At 37.4% G+C, this 20,607-nt stretch overlaps 1 protein-coding gene across 2 annotated transcripts in view; it reads left to right on the top strand.

The window, feature by feature from the left end:
- Positions 1 to 19,791, top strand: part of TFAP2B (transcription factor AP-2 beta) — a 29,686-nt gene extending 9,895 nt beyond the window's left edge. For both annotated transcript variants that reach the window (XM_040427217.1, XM_040427219.1), the window contains exons 3-7: positions 1,935 to 1,992; positions 9,926 to 10,145; positions 10,588 to 10,706; positions 14,488 to 14,629; positions 19,442 to 19,791. In XM_040427217.1, the coding sequence (XP_040283151.1) occupies positions 1,935 to 1,992; positions 9,926 to 10,145; positions 10,588 to 10,706; positions 14,488 to 14,629; positions 19,442 to 19,736 (834 nt within the window). In that variant the 3' untranslated portion in view covers positions 19,737 to 19,791. The remainder of the gene's footprint in view (positions 1 to 1,934; positions 1,993 to 9,925; positions 10,146 to 10,587; positions 10,707 to 14,487; positions 14,630 to 19,441) is intronic.
- Positions 19,792 to 20,607: the final 816 nt, after the last annotated feature.

Here is a 20,607-nt window from a genome sequence, read left to right as displayed (position 1 = left end):
TCGAAAAAAAAGATAGATAGATAATAGATAGATAGATAATAGATAGATTATAGATAGATAATAGATAGATAGATAGATAGATAGATAGATAGATAGATAGATAATAGATAGATGATAGATAGATAATAGATAGATAGATAGATAGATAGATAGATAGATAGATAGATAGATAGATAGATAGATAATAGATAGATAATAGATAGATAGATAGATAGATAATAGATAATAGATAATAGATAGATAATAGATAGATAGATAGATAGATAGATAGATAATAGATAGATAATAGATAGATAGATAGATAGATAGATAGATAATAGATAGATAATAGATAGATAGATATATAATAGATAGATAATAGATAGATAGATAGATAGATAGATAGATAGATAGATAGATAGAAATGAGATAGATAGATAAATGGTTAGATAATGGGTGGATGGATATATGAACTGGCAGACAGATAGATAAGCACATAGAAATGAAACATAAATATTAAAAGATTTCGGTATAATCTATTTATCTATCTATCTATCTATCTATTATCTATCTATTATCTATCTATCTATTATCTATCTATTATCTATCTATCTATCTATTATCTATCTATTATCTATTATCTATCTATTATCTATCTATTATCTATCTATCTATTATCTATCTATCTATCTATTATCTATCTATCTATCTATCTATCTATCTATCTATTATCTATCTATCTATTATCTATCTATCTATTATCTATCTATTATCTATCTATTTATCTACCATCTTTATAGTTACTATAGATAATAGATAGATAATAGATAGATAGATAGATAGATAGATAGATAGCAGATAACTAGATTATACAGAAATCTTTTAATATTTATGTTTCATTTCTATGTGCTTATCTATCTGTCTGCCAGTTCATATATATATATATATCCATCCACCCATTATCTATCTATCATCTATCTATCTATTATCTATCTATCTATCTATCTATCTATCTATCTATCTATTACTTATGTAGCAAGAGACAGAAAGACAAAAACATATAGATAGATAAAAAAATATAAAGATAGATAATAGATAGATAGCTGATTATTTCAGCTTTCTCATTAGTATTTACCCATAATAATGAATGACATAATCACCTCCTTTAAATTTGTCCATTAAGGAAGAACATTTACAATTATAATTTGCTCTGTCAGTGATTACTGAGTGTTGAAAATGTAACAAATATATAGAATTATATAAAACTGTGTTGTTATTATTAATAAGGTAACCTTGAGGAGGTACAATATTATTATTATTATTATTTTTCCTTCTGAAGATGAAGCCTTATCTGAATATTACACAGCATGAGATACAATGTAGCACAAATAATAATAACACATATCATTTGATTCTTCATTTCCCCAAGCCCCCCTCCCCTCCCCTCCCCCCTCACACATTTCATTATACATAAATCATTAAACAATCATCAGTTATTATACAGCCCAAGCTAAAATCGAATGGAATCAAATCGAATCGATAAAAAAAAGCAAGCGACCTCCTCGCCCCGGCTTCCAATCCAGCAATATTTATTTCTATTTAAATGGGAGTTTATTTAAAGCCCGGCCTGTAGATTATGCAGCGAGGAAGCGGCGGAGCCCATGGATTCCGCCCTCAGATCGCAGGGAAGGCAGAATCCTCGGTGTAATTCAATGTTTAACAAGATAGGGAAATGACTGCCCGACTTCCAGCCTCTTCATCTTTTATTATTATCATCTGGAGAGATTTCATTTCCACTCAGTGTCCATATGTGCTCAGGAATAATATACAGTGTCCTGGCGGCTTAATATAAATGGAAATGTCTGCAGCAGCTCATCATTTATATATATTTATATAGATTATGTTTAATATCCCTCCTCGTGCCGCTGTTAATCTCTCTCGGTTTATATTCGCAGTCAGTGGAAGATGCTAATAACGCCATGAATCTGCTGGACCAGTCAGTCATCAAGAAAGGTAGGTATCACTGCAGTGCCCCCTTATTAATAACCATCACAGTATTCATCATGGAAAATAAAGTGTCTTTGTGCATATTTTATCGTTACGTGTATTTTTCCAATTTTAAGTAGCATCCCTCTAAGAATCCAAAATGGCGGTTTTGTTTTAAGGAGGAAAAGCCCGGGTTATATGCACTTTCATACAATTTCTATGTAGGAGGGGGGGTTTTTGCCTTAAAATTGGATGTTTTTTCATATTTTATAGGATTAGTTGGATGGTTCTTTTTTGCCCCTTTAAAAATATGTCTGATAGTTAAATTGAATTTCCCTCAAGCCTGCTACAATGGCGGCCATTTGGGCTTAATGGCTTAAAACACATGGAAATTCTGATTGATGTAGCCCACTGTTACTGAGTGCCTGCTCTTAACAAATGTTTGCAGTCTCTTGTACAGCTGTAAGCAAAATAATTAACTCATTAAACTAATTAAATGTAATTACAATAACTCATTTTGGGCTTATTGCCTTCTATTCATTTTTTCCTTGTGTGACAAATACTGACGATGCATGACATTGACAATGAGGATTTGCTGACTGTCAATTGTCTCCCATTCAGTAAGGCGGCCTGTGAGCTCATCAGTCTGTGCTCCCTCTAATTCACAATTAGCATTGCTGTAAGGAGGAGGCATGGATCTCCTGGAAGATGTCACCTGCAGAAGACCACTGGGGGGGGGGTAGAATAGATCAGATACAACTGGCCACTTCTCATTTTTGCCAGACCCCCCCCCCCCCCCCCCCCCCCTCTTTTTCCACCTAGGCTGCTAGAATTGTCGCACATCCATTAGGGTCTGGACACAAATGCGATATTTCCTAGTCGCAGGCTGCAGGACAAATGCTTGGACTCTTAATACTATGAAAGATGAAGGGGCAGAAAACAGGATAATAAACCCGACAGAATGGAGGACATCGAAATGCTAATAATAAGGCAAAGTACATCACCGCAAATACACAAAAACCAGACACCCGTACACACCTGTACACACCTGTACACACCTGTACACACCTGTACACACAGACATACAGTACATGTATAAAGTGCCGGTAAATACCTAAGAATAAAACCCCACATATACACAGAGGTATACATATAAATACATACATAATCTATCTATCCCTCTATCTATCTATCTATCTATCTATCTATCTATCTATCTATCTATTATCTATCTATTATCTATCTATCTATCTATTATCTATCTATCTATTATCTATCTATCTCCTATCTATTATCTATCTATTTATCTATTATCTATCTATCTATCTATCTATCTATCTATCTATCTATCTATCTATCTATCTATCTATCTCATATATATATATATATCTACCTACCACATATCTATCTATCTATATATCAATTATCTATCTATCTATCTATTTACTCTTACATTCATATACACAATATTTTACACATACATACACACAATACACACACTTACATCTAGACTCAATGTATATGCATTTAAATGTAGAAACCTCCACACACATTGGTGTACACACACACACACACACACACACATTGGTGTACACACACACACACACACACACACATTGGTGTACACACACACACACACACACATTGGTGTACACACACACACATTGGTGTACACACACACACACACACACACATTGGTGTACACACACACACACACACACACACATTGGTGTACACACACACACACACACACACACACACACATTGGTGTACACACACACACACACACACATTGGTGTACACACACACACATTGGTGTACACACACACACACACACACACACACAGACACATTTGCACATAGATGATGACACACTCAGAAACATGCAGCCCCATTTTTCCTTTCATACACATGTATATACACTTACAGAATTGCTCACACACATACACAGACGCTTACATTTACACACATGCATTTGCACAAACATACACAGACATTTACACGTGTACATACACACTTACAGACACAAACATGCACACACACACTCACATGTATATACGCTCACATATCCAAACATACACACACATTTGTGCATTTATACACATGTATATACACTGACATGCACTCACACCCACACACATTCCTTTAAAACGCAGGACAGTCACCCACTGAATTCCATTTGGGAGAGGGGAGGGGGTTGTCCTATTTTTGTTTCCCCCTTTTTTTTCTCGAAAAGTGTCAATAACCTGCAGAGAGCCCCCCTCCCCCTGTATATTCCCAAATCTTTACACCACAGCAGCGGATATTACAGGACCACTATTCTTGATATTTACCCCGGAGTGGGCTCTATATTGTGGATTTTCGGTACAATCCCCTTTACCTTGCACCTGACTGCGTCATATGGGCACCTGAAGGTTTTATTTATTATTTTTAGTTGTTTAGTTGTTAATGTTAAAATTACACATTACACACACACACACACACACACATATATATCAAACCTGATAAAGACCTGGAGGAAGGAAATGTAGAAAGTATAAAACTTTTCTTGTTGTATCTCCTTCATTTGTAAGAACTAAAACAAACCAAAAAAATCTGCATCAAAACTGAAATAGAAAAAAAAAACCCCTAAGGGCACAACATTCACATTAGTGTGTTTTGTGCAACTGATTACACAACTGAGCGATCAAATTATATCAATTTTTCAGATCTGGTTCAACCTGCAGGACGGTTTATTTATATATTTATTTATTTATTTATTTATATATTTTAACGCAGAGACGTGGACAAAAAAAAAACATACAGAAAGAAAAAATAAATAACTAAAATGCCAGATCCCATTCATTTCTATATGAAGAAAATTAGTGATATTTTTTTTAAGATGCATTCACTCAGTCTGGTGTCATGTCAGCTCCCTGTTGGATGGGTAGAATGGATCCATAACTGGTGTTCGAAAATCAGTGCTCACAGGTTCCATTGTAAGGAAGGCCACATTTTTTTTCTAGATGTTTTTTTTAAATATATATATATATATATATATATATATATATATATATATATATATAAAAAAAAAAACATTTCTGTGGGATTGGACAGAAAAAAAATCACTAGTTTGTATTTGTTCAGCCAGGACAGAGTTCTTTTTACTTTAAACTGCCAAAATAATCCAGAAAAAAAGATTGCAAAAACGGAATAAAATTGATAGGAATTGTACCAATAGGTATACAAGACGAAAAACATGAAACATAAAAATATGTGTTTTTTGTTCCTTACCGAAAAACAGCAGAAGCAAAAAAAAAAAAAAAAAGTAAAATAAATAAACATAAATAAATAAAAGACGGCCAATTGTTCAATCAGTTTTGGGGGGAAAAATTACTGTAGCAAGACAAGACCAGTGTGAACCTGGCCTTTCACCTACATGTACCAAGCATGTGCCCCAGGGTGTCATGTGTCAGATGTGTTCTGTATCATCAGGTATTTATTTTTCATATTTTCATACCTGCATTGGTCAGGCAGATATTTGTAACTGCTATAAAATATGTCGCAACACTGCAACTACCTACCCTCCCCCCCCCCCCCCCCCCAAAAAAAAAAAAAAAAAAGTCAGGGGTCTTCTTATTTGATGCACATCCATGAGCTGTGTATGACAGTATTGTGAGCACCCTGTCGGCTCACATGCCTGGCTATTTTGGTGGGTTGCTTGAAAGGGTTAAATGCTGGGGGGCCATTTTCTGCATTATTTCTGCATAGTAGCATATGAAGACACTTATGAGTGAGAGCTAATATAGTCATAAGTTGTATGTGAGGTAGTGTATATATTTTAAAAAGAAGGAGACGACTTCTGGACTGTAGGATATGTAGTCGGGGGTTATAAAATAGGGATTATGCTGAGGTAGGTGGAAACTGTAACATGGAATTTGGGAGGATTATGGTGGGATAAACCGGGTCCTAAAACAGACATAAATTATAGGGGATATATATATACACACACATATATTTTTACGGGACAAGGAGACAACTTCTGGGCTGTGAGATATGTAGTCGGGAGTTACAAAGTAGGGATTATGCTGAGGTAGGCGGAAACTATAACATGGAATTTGGGAGGATCATGGTGTGATAAATCGGGTGCTAAAACAGACATAAATTATAGGTGATATATATATATATATATATATATATATATATATATATATATATATATATAATAGGGGCAAGGAGACAACTTCTGGGCTGTGAGATATGTAGTCGGGAGTTACAGAGTAGAGGTCAGGCTGAGGTAGGTGGAAAGTGTAACAGATCAGTATGGCTTTACAGGCTTTCAAGAAATTGAGAGACCTTTAGGTGGTATAAATGGGGTGCTAAACTAGTCAGAAGTTGTAGGTAACATTATATAAATATATTCAGGGGAAAGAGGCGACTTCTGGGCTATGGGATATGTAGTCGGGAGTTACAGAGTAGGGGTGGAAAGTGGTAAAGACCAGCATGGCTTTACAGATTTTCAAAAATTTGAGAAGATTTTTGGTGGGATAAACACATATCAATCAAGTATGCTGAGAGTTATAGTTCCATTCTATATATGGTCTTTGGTGTATGAAGGCTGGGTAGATGTCTCTCACAATCGCAGAGGTTCTGTCTTATGTCACCCTACAGAAAACCGCAATAATTTTAGGAGGCGAATGGGTTGCGATGAGAGGCGGTAGTACGTCTTGCTGCTGTAGACTGTAAATGTGGCACCTGTCCTATCTCTTGGTGGCTGCATAAAGTAAATGTCGCAGCGATCTTGTGCCATAGAATGCTGAGACTTCTAGTTCTTCCCACATAGCTTCTAGATGGCATAAAGATTGCCCTTTGCAATGTATTCGCTTTCTCTTTGCAGAGCGGCAGGTGCTACAGCATGCTGCGACTTTTAGTTCCACCCCTAGCAGAGCAGCTCCCACTAAGGTGGGTGTCCTCATTCCTGTGTGGTGGCAGCCCACAGCTCCTTCCTCTCTCTTTCTCAGCTTCACTGATGTCATTTAGTTAAGGGGGAAATGAGTGGTTCCCAGTAGAGGCAGTAAACCAGTGCAGGGCAGGTAGCAGCCTGATAAATGTCGCATTCATTTGCAGATCTCCAGAGCTCGTTTAAGGCTAATTTTCTGTATGAGCCCCCTTTGAGCCATTAATGCCACATAGTCAGGGGCCCTGGTCCATTAGAGCCCCCATCAGGGGGGAGATACTGGGGGGATAATGGAAGGGGCACTTAACAGCTACTAATACGTATTGGCAGAGGGTGGTTAATACGATTTCGAGGGGCTGGTCAATGAGCAATCAATAAAAGCAATAATGAGAAAGATTCGCTACATTAACGCATCCACATTCCAAGTAGACATTAAAAAATCATTGGAAATGCTCCTGCCACCAAAATAGGAGGCTGCAGAGGCCCAATTCACACGATGTGTACTGTGCAGGCGCGGCAAAGTCCAAGGACTGGGGCACAAGATGCAGGGACCTCACCTGGAATAATAATAATAATAATGATGATGGTAATACTACTACTACCACTACTACTAATAATAATAATAATAATACCAAGAACAATGATGATAATACTACTACAATAATACCAATAGATAATAATAATAATAATAATAATAATAATAATAAAAAAGCACCAATAAATAATGATAATAATTATAATAATAATACATATTATTATTATTATTACTATCATTATAATTATTATTTATTGATGTATTGTTTTTATTATTATTATTATTATTATTAAAATAATGATTTATTCATTGTTTTGCTTTATTAATGTTGTTATTAATAATTATTATTATCTTCATAATCATCATGATTATTATTAATAATAATAATAATAATAATAATATATATATATTGGTGTTATTTTATGTGTTAATAATAATAAAATAGTCCTTCACATCAATACAAAAATAAAGCAATAAATGACAGTGAGACAGTAATAATAAATTACATTATATATATTATATAAAATACATTACAATGACAATAATTACAATAATACATAAATCACTGCAATAATAAATGTAATTAATGACAGTAATGATATTAATAACAGTTCATAACATAAATACAAAAACTTTTAAAATAAGCAATTATATTAATAATATTATTATTATAAAAATACACTCATACTCTTGCAGCAATAATAACAGGTTACAGCAGTAATTATAATTGTAATTGTACATTTTTATTATTCTCTAAATAATTGAACATCGAATTATTACACTACAGATATATATATACATTTTATCATTTATGGTATTATGTTACATAACCCATGTTGCCTTACTTTGCTATTCCTATTATTAGTACTGTTATTATTTTAGTGTTTTTTTTCTTTTTTATTGTCCACCCATTTTTTATTTTTTATTATAATTATTATTCCATTCCAGAATTGGTCCTCTCTGGACATGCTGCGATTTAGCATTGCTTCCTTATTCTATTTATTGGCATTTCCTATTCTTATTACCCGAAGCATTCTGCTTTATTTTTATTAATTTTTTCAGCATTTTTGGATTACCAGTCACAGATAGTAGCTCCCTCCCCAGATATTAGTGACATTGTACACCCCCCTTCCCCCCCCCCCCACACACCTCTATTTGAGGTCGCACCACAGCTACAATTTAGGCTAAGTAGGTTAACATTTTCCTTGCCCCGGTGGAATGGAGGGAGCTGTCCCCTCAGGGCACTCTCACCTTCCAGGACTCGGGGTGTGGAGAAGGGGTTAATGTATGCAGGGAGCCGCACACATGGAGGAGGAGAGGAGTCTGCTGCCTGCTGAGCTGCTCCATGCTCCATTTCCTCACTATTTCCTCCCAGAGAGGAGAACACTGAGCTCATAATTACTAACAAACCAAGCGAGCAGCAACCATCACCACCATGGATGGTCCCTGGGCAGGACCTGCTGCTGGAGAACATTCACCTACTGTTTATATCATTATATCAGTTTCACCTATTATTTTATATGAAGTTTTTATTCTTATACACTATCTATCTATCTATTATCTATTATCTATTATCTATCTATCTATTATCTATCTATCTATTATCTATCTATCTATCTCATATCTATCTATTATCTATTATCTATTATCTATCTATTATCTATCTATCTATTATCTATCTATCTATCTATCTATTATCTATTATCTATTATCTATCTATCTATTATCTATCTATCTATTATCTATCTATCTATTATCTATCTATCTATCTATCTATCTATCTATCTATTATCTATCTATCTATCTATTATCTATCTATCTATCTATCTATCTATCTATCTATTATCTATCTATTATCTATCTATTATCTATCTATTATCTATTATCTATCTATTATCTATCTATCTATTATCTATCTATCTATCTATCTATCTATCTATCTATTATCTATCTATCTATCTATCTATCTATCTATTATCTATCTATTATCTATTATCTATCTATTATCTATCTATCTATTATCTATCTATCTATCTATCTATTATCTATCTATCTATCTATCTATCTATCTATCTATCTATCTATTATCTATCTATCTATTATCTATCTATCTATCTATCTATCTATCTAAGCAAGACATGCTGCTGAAGACAATTTAGCAAATTTTTATATAATTGTATGAATTATGCCTATTTATGATAGTTTTTATTCGTATAGACTTTGTTTCATCTATCTATCTATCTATCTATTATCTATCTATTATCTATCTATCTATTATCTATCTATTATCTATTATCTATCTATCTATTATCTATCTATCTATCTATCTATATATTATCTATTATCTATCTATCTATCTATCTATCTATCTATCTATCTATCTATCTATCTATCTATCTATCTATCTATCTCATGCACATAACTCTGGATTGACTGCACATCAGATGGAGTATTCCCTGGAGCTGACCTTGTCCTCTGTGTCCCCACAGTCCCTGTCCCCCCTAAGTCCATGACCTCGCTGATGATGAACAAGGACGGCTTCCTGGGCGGGATGTCGGTGAACGCCGGGGAAGTCTTCTGCTCGGTGCCCGGACGGCTGTCCTTACTCAGCTCCACATCCAAATACAAGGTGACAGTCGGAGAGGTCCAGAGACGCCTGTCTCCTCCGGAGTGTCTGAATGCGTCTCTCCTGGGAGGTGTCCTGAGGAGGTGAGGACTGGCAGAGGGAGGACATAGCCTGTAGCTGGCCCAGCACTGCTTCATATACTGGTCTCACAGCCGGTCACATGGCTTCAGTGCACTGGTCACACTAGTCGCATAGGTATGCCTCATGACGCATGCGGCAATTAGTGGATGTGTATTACTATACAAACCTATATATATCTTCCATCTGATCAGTGACTGGTGAGAGACCAGCATACCATGCTGTGCCGGACTACAACCCCCAGCATGGCAGATTTTATTTAATGAGCCTTGTAGTTCAGGGGAATCTGGGAGCTCAGGTCCCTCTCCAGGATGACACTCACCCTCTGGTGACAGTCACAGCAGCCACTTCTTACAATGTGTGAGCCATGCTGGGATTTCTAGTTCCATGTGAGTCTTTGATGTCCATGCATGGTCCGGGCTGACCGCCGGTGTCTGCTGTCTCCAGGGCCAAGTCCAAAAACGGAGGGAGATCGTTAAGGGAAAGACTGGAAAAAATCGGGTTGAATTTACCGGCTGGAAGACGTAAGGCTGCCAATGTGACCCTGCTGACATCCCTGGTGGAAGGTAAGGGGTTAACAACTGTAAAATAATGCACTGACACGCCTCTATACCGCACTGTGTGACTGTACATGTATATTCAAGACACGATTGCGTTATTAAGCACAATACATAACAAGAGCTGAAATCAATTCATCTCCAGAGCAGCAAGCATCCTCCATTGTGTTCAATGAGAAGAAAACGCTGCGACTTGTCATAATATCAGAGCCACAGCCTTACCTGTCATGTACAGTCTGTCTATCCATCTATCTCATATCTATCTATCTATCTATCTATCTATCTATCTATCTATCTATCTATCTATTATCTATCTGTATCTATCTATTATCTATCTATCTATTATATATCTATCTATTATCTATCTATCTATCTATCTATCTATCTATCTATCTATCTATCTATCTATCTATCTATCTATTATCTATCTATTATCTATTATCTATCTATTTATCTATCTATCTATCATCTATCTATCATCTATTATATATCTATCTATTATCTATCTATCTATCTATCTATCTATCTATCTATCTATCTATCTATCTATCTATCATCTATATCTATCAAATACTCTCATATATGGCTGTTCTCCTAGTCCTCCTCCTTTGTATCTTCCATTCTCCTTGGACCATCTAAATCCACACTTCTTGAGGTTGTGCTTCTGAAATCTGTCCAACTCCCATAAGTTATACAAAAGTTTTATTCCTGAGGGGTTAATCTTCCAGACTCTCCCCGGAGCTGCCAGGTTGTGGTGACCATCACATTCCTGGTGTCTGGAAAAGAACTTCAGGCAGGAGACCTGAGAGCTCCGAGTACAGACAGTGTCTGTGCTATCATTATTAACACAATAAAATGACATGGTAATAATAATAATAATTATTATTTATGTTTATTCTTCATTATTATTTTACTATTACTTCTAATTTTATTATAATTATAAATATTATTATTAATAATAATGATAATATTTATTCATTCATTATTATTATTCATTACTATTATATATAATGATACTATCATAACCAGTAGGCCGAACTGGACGGACCGATGTCTTTTTCCGGCCTTATAGACTATGTTACTAGCAGCATTATTCTTATATTGTTATAATAATAATAATAATAATAATAATAATAATAATAATAATTATAATAATAATAATAATCTATTTAAAGAGCAGTTCTGCTTCAGGCAGTAATACATAATTCTGCATCTATTTATTTATTTACTATATGCACTTATATAGCGTTACAATATTCCTCAGCGCTTTACAGACATCAGCATCACCCTGTCCCCAACGAAGCTCACAATCTAAGGTCCCTATTAGTGTTGGGCACAAATATTCGAATCGAGAATTTAAATAGCGAATATCGCCACTTTGAGAATTTGTGAAGATTTAGAATATAGTGATATATATTCGTATTCTCGAATATTCTAGATTTTGTTTTCATCAGTAACCTCCCTTCTTGCTTGTGTGCCAATGAGAAGGCTGCAATGTCTTGGTCTGAGCTTAGCAACATCCCTAGCAACCAATAGGAAAGTTGTCTACCCCTTACTATATAAGAACCTCCCCAGCAGCTATTTTCTACAGAGAGCAGTGTCATTGCTGTGCTCTGTGCTTTACTGTGTCATTACATTAAATAGTTATTTATTTAGTTAGTTAGCTTATATATATAATACAGATAGTTAGTGAGAGATAGTCAGTGTAGGTTATATCCTGATATAGTGTAGCTGATAGGTTCCAGTGCAAGGTATTAGGTAGTGTGATAGGTTCTGCTGTTTATACATACAGTATAGACCAAAAGTTTGGACACACCTTCTCATTCAAAGAGTTTTCTTTATTTTCATGACTATGAAAATTGTAGATTCACACTGAAGGCATCAAAACTATGAATTAACACATGTGGGATTATATACATAACAAACAACTGTGAAACAACTGAAAATATGTCATATTCTAGGTTCTTCAAAGTAGCCACCTTTTGCTTTGATTACTGCTTTGCACACTCTTGGCATTCTCTTGATGAGCTTCAAGAGGTAGTCCCCTGAAATGGTTTTCACTTCACAGGTGTGCCCTGTCAGGTTTAATAAGTGGGATTTCTTGCCTTATAAATGGGGTTGGGACCATCAGTGGCGTTGATGAGAAGTCAGGTGGATACACAGCTGATAGTCCTACTGAATAGACTGTTAGAATTTGTATTATGGCAAGAAAAAAAGCAGCTAAGTAAAGAAAAACGAGTGGCCATCATTACTTTAAGAAATGAAGGTCAGTCAGTCAGCCGAAAAATTGGGAAAACTTTGAAAGTAAGGGTTATTTGACCATGAAGGAGAGTGATGGGGTGCTGCGTCAGATGACCTGGCCTCCACAGTCACCGGACCTGAACCCAATCGAGATGGTTTGGGGTGAGCTGGACCGCAGAGTGAAGGCAAAAGGGACAACAAGTGCTAAGCATCTCTGGGAACTCCTTCAATACTGTTGAAAGACCATTTCAGGGGACTACCTCTTGAAGCTCATCAAGAGAATGCCAAGAGTGTGCAAAGCAGTAATCAAAGCAAAAGGTGGCTACTTTGAAGAACCTAGAATATGACATATTTTCAGTTGTTTCACACTTGTTTGTTATGTATATAATTCCACATGTGTTAATTCATAGTTTTGATGCCTTCATAGTCATGAAAATAAAGAAAACTCTTTAAATGAGAAGGTGTGTCCAAACTTTTGGTCTGTACTGTACATGCTACAGACATAGTGCTGTGATGTCACAACAATACTCAGTGCACCAATCAGTAATATGTAGTCAGACCTGCTAAAATGTGAAGTTGCACGTATTGCGTCAAAATATGCGCATCATTAATTGCCGATTTGCGCAATCGTGAATATATTGGAGCCCTCTATCTGCATATAAAGGCATTGTAATGTTCTGCCGTGCCAACCATTTTCTCCAGTCTCAGGAAACTTCTAGCAGCTTTAAAAAAGTAGCAAAAGTCACCCACGCCTGTATTACGCAAATATTACATTGCCGATTTTTGCAATCAAGAAAATAATGGGCAATTCATGACGAATATTCAACCAAATATCGTGAATTCGAATATTGCCCCTGCCGCTCATCACTAGTCCCTATCAGTATGTCTTTGGAGTGTGAGAGGAAACCCAGGCAAACACAGGGAGAACATACAAACTCTATGCAGATGTTGTCCTTGGTCGGATTCAAGTCTAGGACCCCAGCGCTGCAAGGAACCAGTGCTAACCACTGAGCCACCGTGGTGCCCATGAAGGTGCTGGATTATCAGATAGTCTGGATTATGAAATGGTCATATAACAAAATCTACATCTCTCATCATGACTGATGTCTGAAGAACACTATTGACTATTGGGGCCCTTCAGGTTCCTTTAGAGTTTTTGTGTGTTTGACCAACGTCAAGAACACTTTAAAGGAAAACCACACCTGTGTGAACAGAGCTTAAAGGGACAGAATGATCAGGATGGAAACCTTATATTGTAAAAAGTGAAAACTAGCTCTGTACCTTCTTTTTGCTCGGCCTTCTAGTTCCGGTCTTGTACATTTCCACATTGTATTATGACTTTGGGCTGAAAATAAGTGTCAGTCACAAGCCAGATTAAAGGAATGTTTCTATAATATTAGTAAATATTATAATTGTTTCCAAATAAACAACCAGGCCCCTCCTCCTCATTGATACAGTGTATCAGGATATAGTGTCATGTATTTTACAAGCCATACACTAGATCTACATGTAGATGTGCCATCTTTGAACATATATGTATTTCCCACAGGTGAAGCTGTCCATTTAGCCCGGGATTTTGGCTACATCTGTGAAACAGAATTCCCAGCCAAGGCGGTGTCGGAATACTTGAATAGACAGCACACCGACCCCACTGATCTACACTCCAGAAAGAATATGCTACTGGCTACAAAGTAAGTGCCAAGTTCTGTGGTCTTCGTGCTGTGAGAGGAACCTACTCTAGATGCCCTCCGAATTCCTGGTAATTCTTAGCCATACCCGTCCTCCGTCTGCTTCTCCACTGTCTTCAATTGCTTTACAAGTATCTCATCACTTTGGGAATCAGAGCCCTGATAACGCAGGCAGGCCCATTATTTTGGGATCAGGGTCTCAGAACTTAATCCCCATTGCTTTGGGATCAGAATCTTCTAATGTTCATGTTTAATGAATGTTCATGTTCAATGTTTTGGTGGTACCGCAGCTTGTTTGTGGTCAAGGCTTCAATTCCGCAGCTCCATGGTTTTGGGATCAGGATCCTGGAATACAGGTCTATGATTTTGGGATCAGGGTCTCTTTACTGCAACCTTATTGTTTTTGAATAAGGGTCTTAGTACTGTATCCCCATTATTTAGGGTTCAATGTATCAGTCTCTTGATTTTGAAATTGAGGCGCCGATTCTACAGCCCCTTCATTCTGGGAGCAGGATTCCATTAGTGCTGCCCCATGGTTTACTCATCCCGAGCTGTAGCTCTATTGTTTTTGGGTCAAGCTCAACATTTTGGGATCAATGCCTTAGTTCTAACAGTTTTGGAATCAGGCTTCCAGTATTGCAATTCCATGGTTTTGGGACCAAGGTGCTAGAGCCCCATCATTTGGGATCAAGGTCTCAGGTTACAGGCTTCCACTGGTGTTATTTTTTGACTTACAACCTATAGTTGTATCCAGTTATGTCAACTGTGCAAAATGTATGCTTAGAATCTCCAGCAGATATATGAGCTATAGGAGACCAATTTTGGCTATATGAGTGGTCCTATAGGTCTTAGATGAGACATTCTAACAAGTCAAAGATATTTTTGGTGGTTTTACAAAAAAATCCTACATTCTTGCAGTTTTCACCCTGACCACTGAGCTTCATAACTGTCACTTCCTGTTCTGTAGAGATCACATCTCTACAGTCATATCATTATCATCACAGGCAGGATTACAATGACAGTTGACAACTATATCTAGATAACACAGTATCCACTATTCTCAATAGGTGATGTGACATCTTATCTACTCCCCATCCCTACACAGTGACCTCTGCACAAGTCACAGAGCATGCCCACAAAACTCTTCCAGTAAAGTCAATGCAACATCTCCAGATTACAGGTTCTTTTGGCCCAATATCTAAATGCTGTTTACAATGCCAACCCCCTTAATCACAGAGGTTGTGGTTGTGCACCTTGGGAGAATGAAGATAGGCAAACCCCCACTCTTGGGCAGATCTTTGAAGAGAAACATACTCACCTGCTTCCTTCCCGTTGGCTCTCAGCTCCTCTTCTTCTTCCTGTCCTTGGCTGCTCCGCTGTCCTACCTGGATGTAAACTTCCATTTTGACACTACTGCAGCCAATTGCTGGCCTCAGCAATGAAAAATGGTAGTCACAGCAGCATATCCAGGGCGTCTTTTATTGGAAGCCTTGAGTGCAGACACAAACAAAGTACGACGTTTCGGCTACGCAAGTACTTGACAAAGGCGACTGCGTGGCCGAAACGTCGTACTTTTTGTGTGCACTCAAGGCTTCCAATAAAAGACGCACTGGATATGCTGCTGTGACTACCATTTTTCATTGCTGTTCCTGGACTGCAGTGGATCTGCTGTCCCATCGCGGCTGTTGCATTCCGGTTTTGGTCTAAAGGTCCGGTTGTGCTGCTCTTCCATTTTTGTTTGTGCTTGCTGGCCTCAGCAGTGACTTGCTTTCCCTGCGTCACGCGGCCATTTGTCATGATGCAAGGGGAGCAGGTCACCGTTGTGGCCAGCGATTGGCTGCAGAAGCGTCAAAAACAAGTTTAGATCCTCAGCCAGGAAGAGAAGGAGCGGGGAGCCAGTGCTGGGAAGCAGGTAAGTAGGCTTCCCTTCACAGGACTGCCAGAGAAGGAGCGGAATGGGGGGCACAACCCCTTTAATTAGTAAAAAAGAAAATGTGATATTGAATTCCAGCACTTTATCGTTGGATCTGCTGGAAACTTTTTTTGGATTTTTGTAGCCCACCCACCGCCCTCATATCCCTCCCATTTTCACAATGTAATTACCTTGCCATAGTTAGAACATCACCAGGACTTATGGGATGATACTACAGGATAGTGGATCTACAGTGTTGTCGGCCCCTGGAGGTTGAAGCATTTGTGACAATTTTTGGAGGTCCTTTGACAGATGGCTTAAGGTTGGTGTCAGTAAGCAGAGGAAATGGAGAAAGAATGAAGGAATTGGTAGCACAGTGGCGTCATAGTACGTAAGGAACTGGCTTAGTGTCAGGTTGTTGCTCTCCTGCAGGATATAAAGACATGAAGGATTGCATTGGTGTCATTCTGCAGCAAATGAATGAATGAGCTTTGAACTAGAGACAACCTGCTGTATATTAGTGAATGAATGAATGAAGGAATGAGGGAATGAATATCAGCCTTGTGTTACCCTATTGTATACTAGACCACGAATCTCAGATTGGTGTCATCCCGTATAATGACGAATGAATGAATGTTAATAAATGAATGAAGGTAAGAATGAACATCAGCCTTGTGTTACCCTGCAGCATACTAGGATATGCATCTCAAATTGGTAACATCCCATGTATGGATGAAAGAATGAGCGTGAATAAATGAATGAAGGAATGAATGGACATGTGGACATCTTGTCTCTCTCTCTACAGTATCCTAGGGCATGGGTCTCAGATTGAAATTATTTTGTATATGAATGAATAAAGGAATGAATAAACATGAGTTTTGTAAAGAGGGAATCAAAGACCAGGCTCTTCTGTCTGAGGCAAAACTCAACACTAAATCAGGGGAAGGTTTTAATGTTAAATCTCTCCGTCTGTTGTGTGTACGTCTCTAAGGGCTCACCAGATCACAGGGTATTTGAATTGCTTAAAGGGGTTTCTGGGACCAAGCGGGTTACACAAACCCACCTCAATTACATATAACTCGCCTGTAGGAGAAAGTTTGTAATATACCTTTAAAAAATTGTGTGGATCGGCCTTCTAGAAACCTGGCCACATGACGTTCCTCTTCTGAAAATCCAGCTTTCATCGTCCTCATAGCCTTTACCAGGTTAACGGGTGGGGCTATGGAAGGGACATCAGCTATTTCTCTCTACGGTGCATGCGCAGATGAGGTGGATTCAGGAGTTTGTGCATGTGCCAGGGGGAAGAATAGTTCTGGCCCCATCCACAGCAGAAGTGACGTCCCATCCATAGCTCAGGCCTGAAACCTGGTAAAGGACATGATGTCTTCAGGAACTGAGTTTTCAGAAGAGAAGCATTACATGAATGGGCTCCAGAGAGGCTGACCGGCACAACTTTTCCTACAGATGCCTTATGTGTAATAAAGGTGGGTTTGTGGGACCTGATGGGCCCCAGAGACCCCTTTAATTCTGATGTTTAGTGGATCCCAGAGAAGTAAACGTCGGGGATGCTGATGTATTTGGGTTTCATGGCTTAAAATGTTTGGGCCCGTCAGTGTCAATGTAGCTTCAGGTCCAATTACTGGGCAAATACTTAAGTATTGTCATGCCAGGTTTCCATTCACATGGAAGTATGGGGGGAGGAGGACTTCTCCAAAAAAAAAAGAAAAAAAGAAAAAGCCAAACATTTCACATATGTTTTACTTAACATAATTTGAATTTCATTGCCTCCTTCTCCGAGGTCAAGAGATATCGGTTCCTCAGACCTTTAATTACTTTCAGATCCCTTTGAAGATGTATAATCTCTGACTTCTTGCCATTTACTTTCTAAATTCAAAGTTTCCTTTCACATTTTGGGACTGTGATTGACGGGTCAGGAAAAGCAACAATTATCCCATAATACCTTTAACCCTATGGGGTAATTAGATGACACTTAGATAGAGTCATTTAGCATGGAATTAAGATTATTCAAGGGTGATTTACTACAGAAGTAAATGTTTGCAGTAGGTTTTGAGTCTAGCACGGCTTTTAACTTAAAATAATTTCTATATTGAAAATGAAATCTCTAATTTATTTATTTTATTTTTATATCTATTTTTATATATCAATGTCTAATCATTGAAATATTTTAATGAATTTGTCATTTATTATTTTATATTATTAGGATTATTATTTTTCTATATTTTTCGATTTTTATTGTCTTCTACTTCTTCTGAGTATGTTTCGGTTTGGATCTACTGTCATTTTAATTCTTTACTAGTTTAAAGAGAGTTTCCAACCCAATGACAATAAAAAACAAAAAAAACAAAACAGCATACAGCAATGCAAAGTAACAAAGATAGTAATACAACTTATCACTTCCTGTCACTCCAGTGCTAATGCTTACCCTGGTCCTTTGCTCTTCGTGCTCCAGCAGTGTCAAGTCCATAGAGGTGATTTCAGTGGTGTCAACACATTGATTGGCTGCAGTGGTCACATGTAATTTTGAGACCTTATAACTGGAACAGGAAGGACAGAAAACCAGTGGGAAATGGGGAAGTATTAGCACAGAAATGGGAGGCGAGTTGTAAGGATAACATTACTCCTTTTGTTGCAAGCTGTATTAAAAAATTTCTGGGGTTGGACAACCTCTTCAATTATCTGTTTATATGGCAATAAAATGTGGATAGGGAAGCACTGGTGAAAAGTTGTTGCATCAAACTGGAATTTGAATGATAATATCTGTGGGGCCATAACTGAAGAGAAAAGTTCTATGCCACTTGTGACCATTGACATTGTTTTTGGCATACTGATTAAATTAGGTCCCTTTCTAATGCAAGTGTCCTACATTTTGTCTTTTGCTACAGGCAACTTTGTAAAGAATTCACAGATCTGCTGGCCCAAGACAGGACGCCCATAGGCAACAGCCGACCAAGTCCTATCTTGGAACCTGGAATCCAGAGCTGCTTGACTCACTTTAGTCTCATCACCCATGGTTTTGGCGCGCCAGCCATCTGTGCAGCTCTCACAGCTCTCCAAAACTACCTTACCGAGGCCCTGAAGGGCATGGACAAGATGTTTTTAAACAATAACACTAACAGGCACACATCTGGAGAACCTGTGAGTAAAAACGGTGACAAGGAAGAAAAACACCGAAAATGAAAACGGGACATCGTTTATTTGACATCTTTCATTTTAGCTTTAAAATAAAAAAATACTGGACTGGCTTTGGAAAATTACAAATTCTATATATAAATATATCAGATCGAGCCCTATAGACGAATATCCAGCGCACAAACAGAAAACAGAGGCTCATCATTTGCCAACAACTTTGTATTTATCTCCATTTTTAAGGACACTTTCTATAACTCTCCAACACCCTTAAGAAAAGGACATTGACCATTTACTGGAGATTTTATGGAATGCAATCTTTCTTCTTGTCTCCTTTATGTCTGACCTGCAAGCCCCATTGCTGCTTCCTTCAGAACCATTGGGAGATGTCTTAGAAGATTGAAAGGAATTTGGGGAATCTGTAGATCTTGTGGGAACACAGTTGTGGAAATTTCTTGTCTCAATGGGACATGACAAGGCCATGAAGTACCCTACTTGGACGGTCCTCCCCTTCAAGTCAACATTCATATATCCAGGAGTTGCCTGTCTCCTGTTCCTTTTAAGTCTTCACATTGAGACTTTTATTTGTTGTAGAATATGTGTTTTATACAACCCAAGGTCAATTATGTGGCCAATCCGTCAACCTCCCCATGTTTCCCCATTAAGTAATATTCCATATTTGACCTCTTACAATTAATGTTTTCACTGTAGTTGTTGATTTACAAAAAGACATTTCAACCCAATGTCTAATTTTCAAAAACATTTTCAATGTTTCAATGATTTCACCATTGTCAATGATCAGCCTTCTAAATTTCCCCTAGACTCTCCACAGAGCTCAAAAATATCAAATATCAATGAATGGCACGATGGGAAAAGTATACAGATATTTCCAAAAATTTGAACAATCACAACAATGTCCACA

The sequence above is a fragment of the Bufo bufo genome, chromosome 4 (assembly GCF_905171765.1).
Source record: "Bufo bufo chromosome 4, aBufBuf1.1, whole genome shotgun sequence".
NCBI lineage: Eukaryota > Metazoa > Chordata > Amphibia > Anura > Bufonidae > Bufo > Bufo bufo.
The sequence above is the reverse complement of the archived record's forward strand: the minus strand, read 5'-3'. Positions and strand labels throughout refer to the sequence as shown.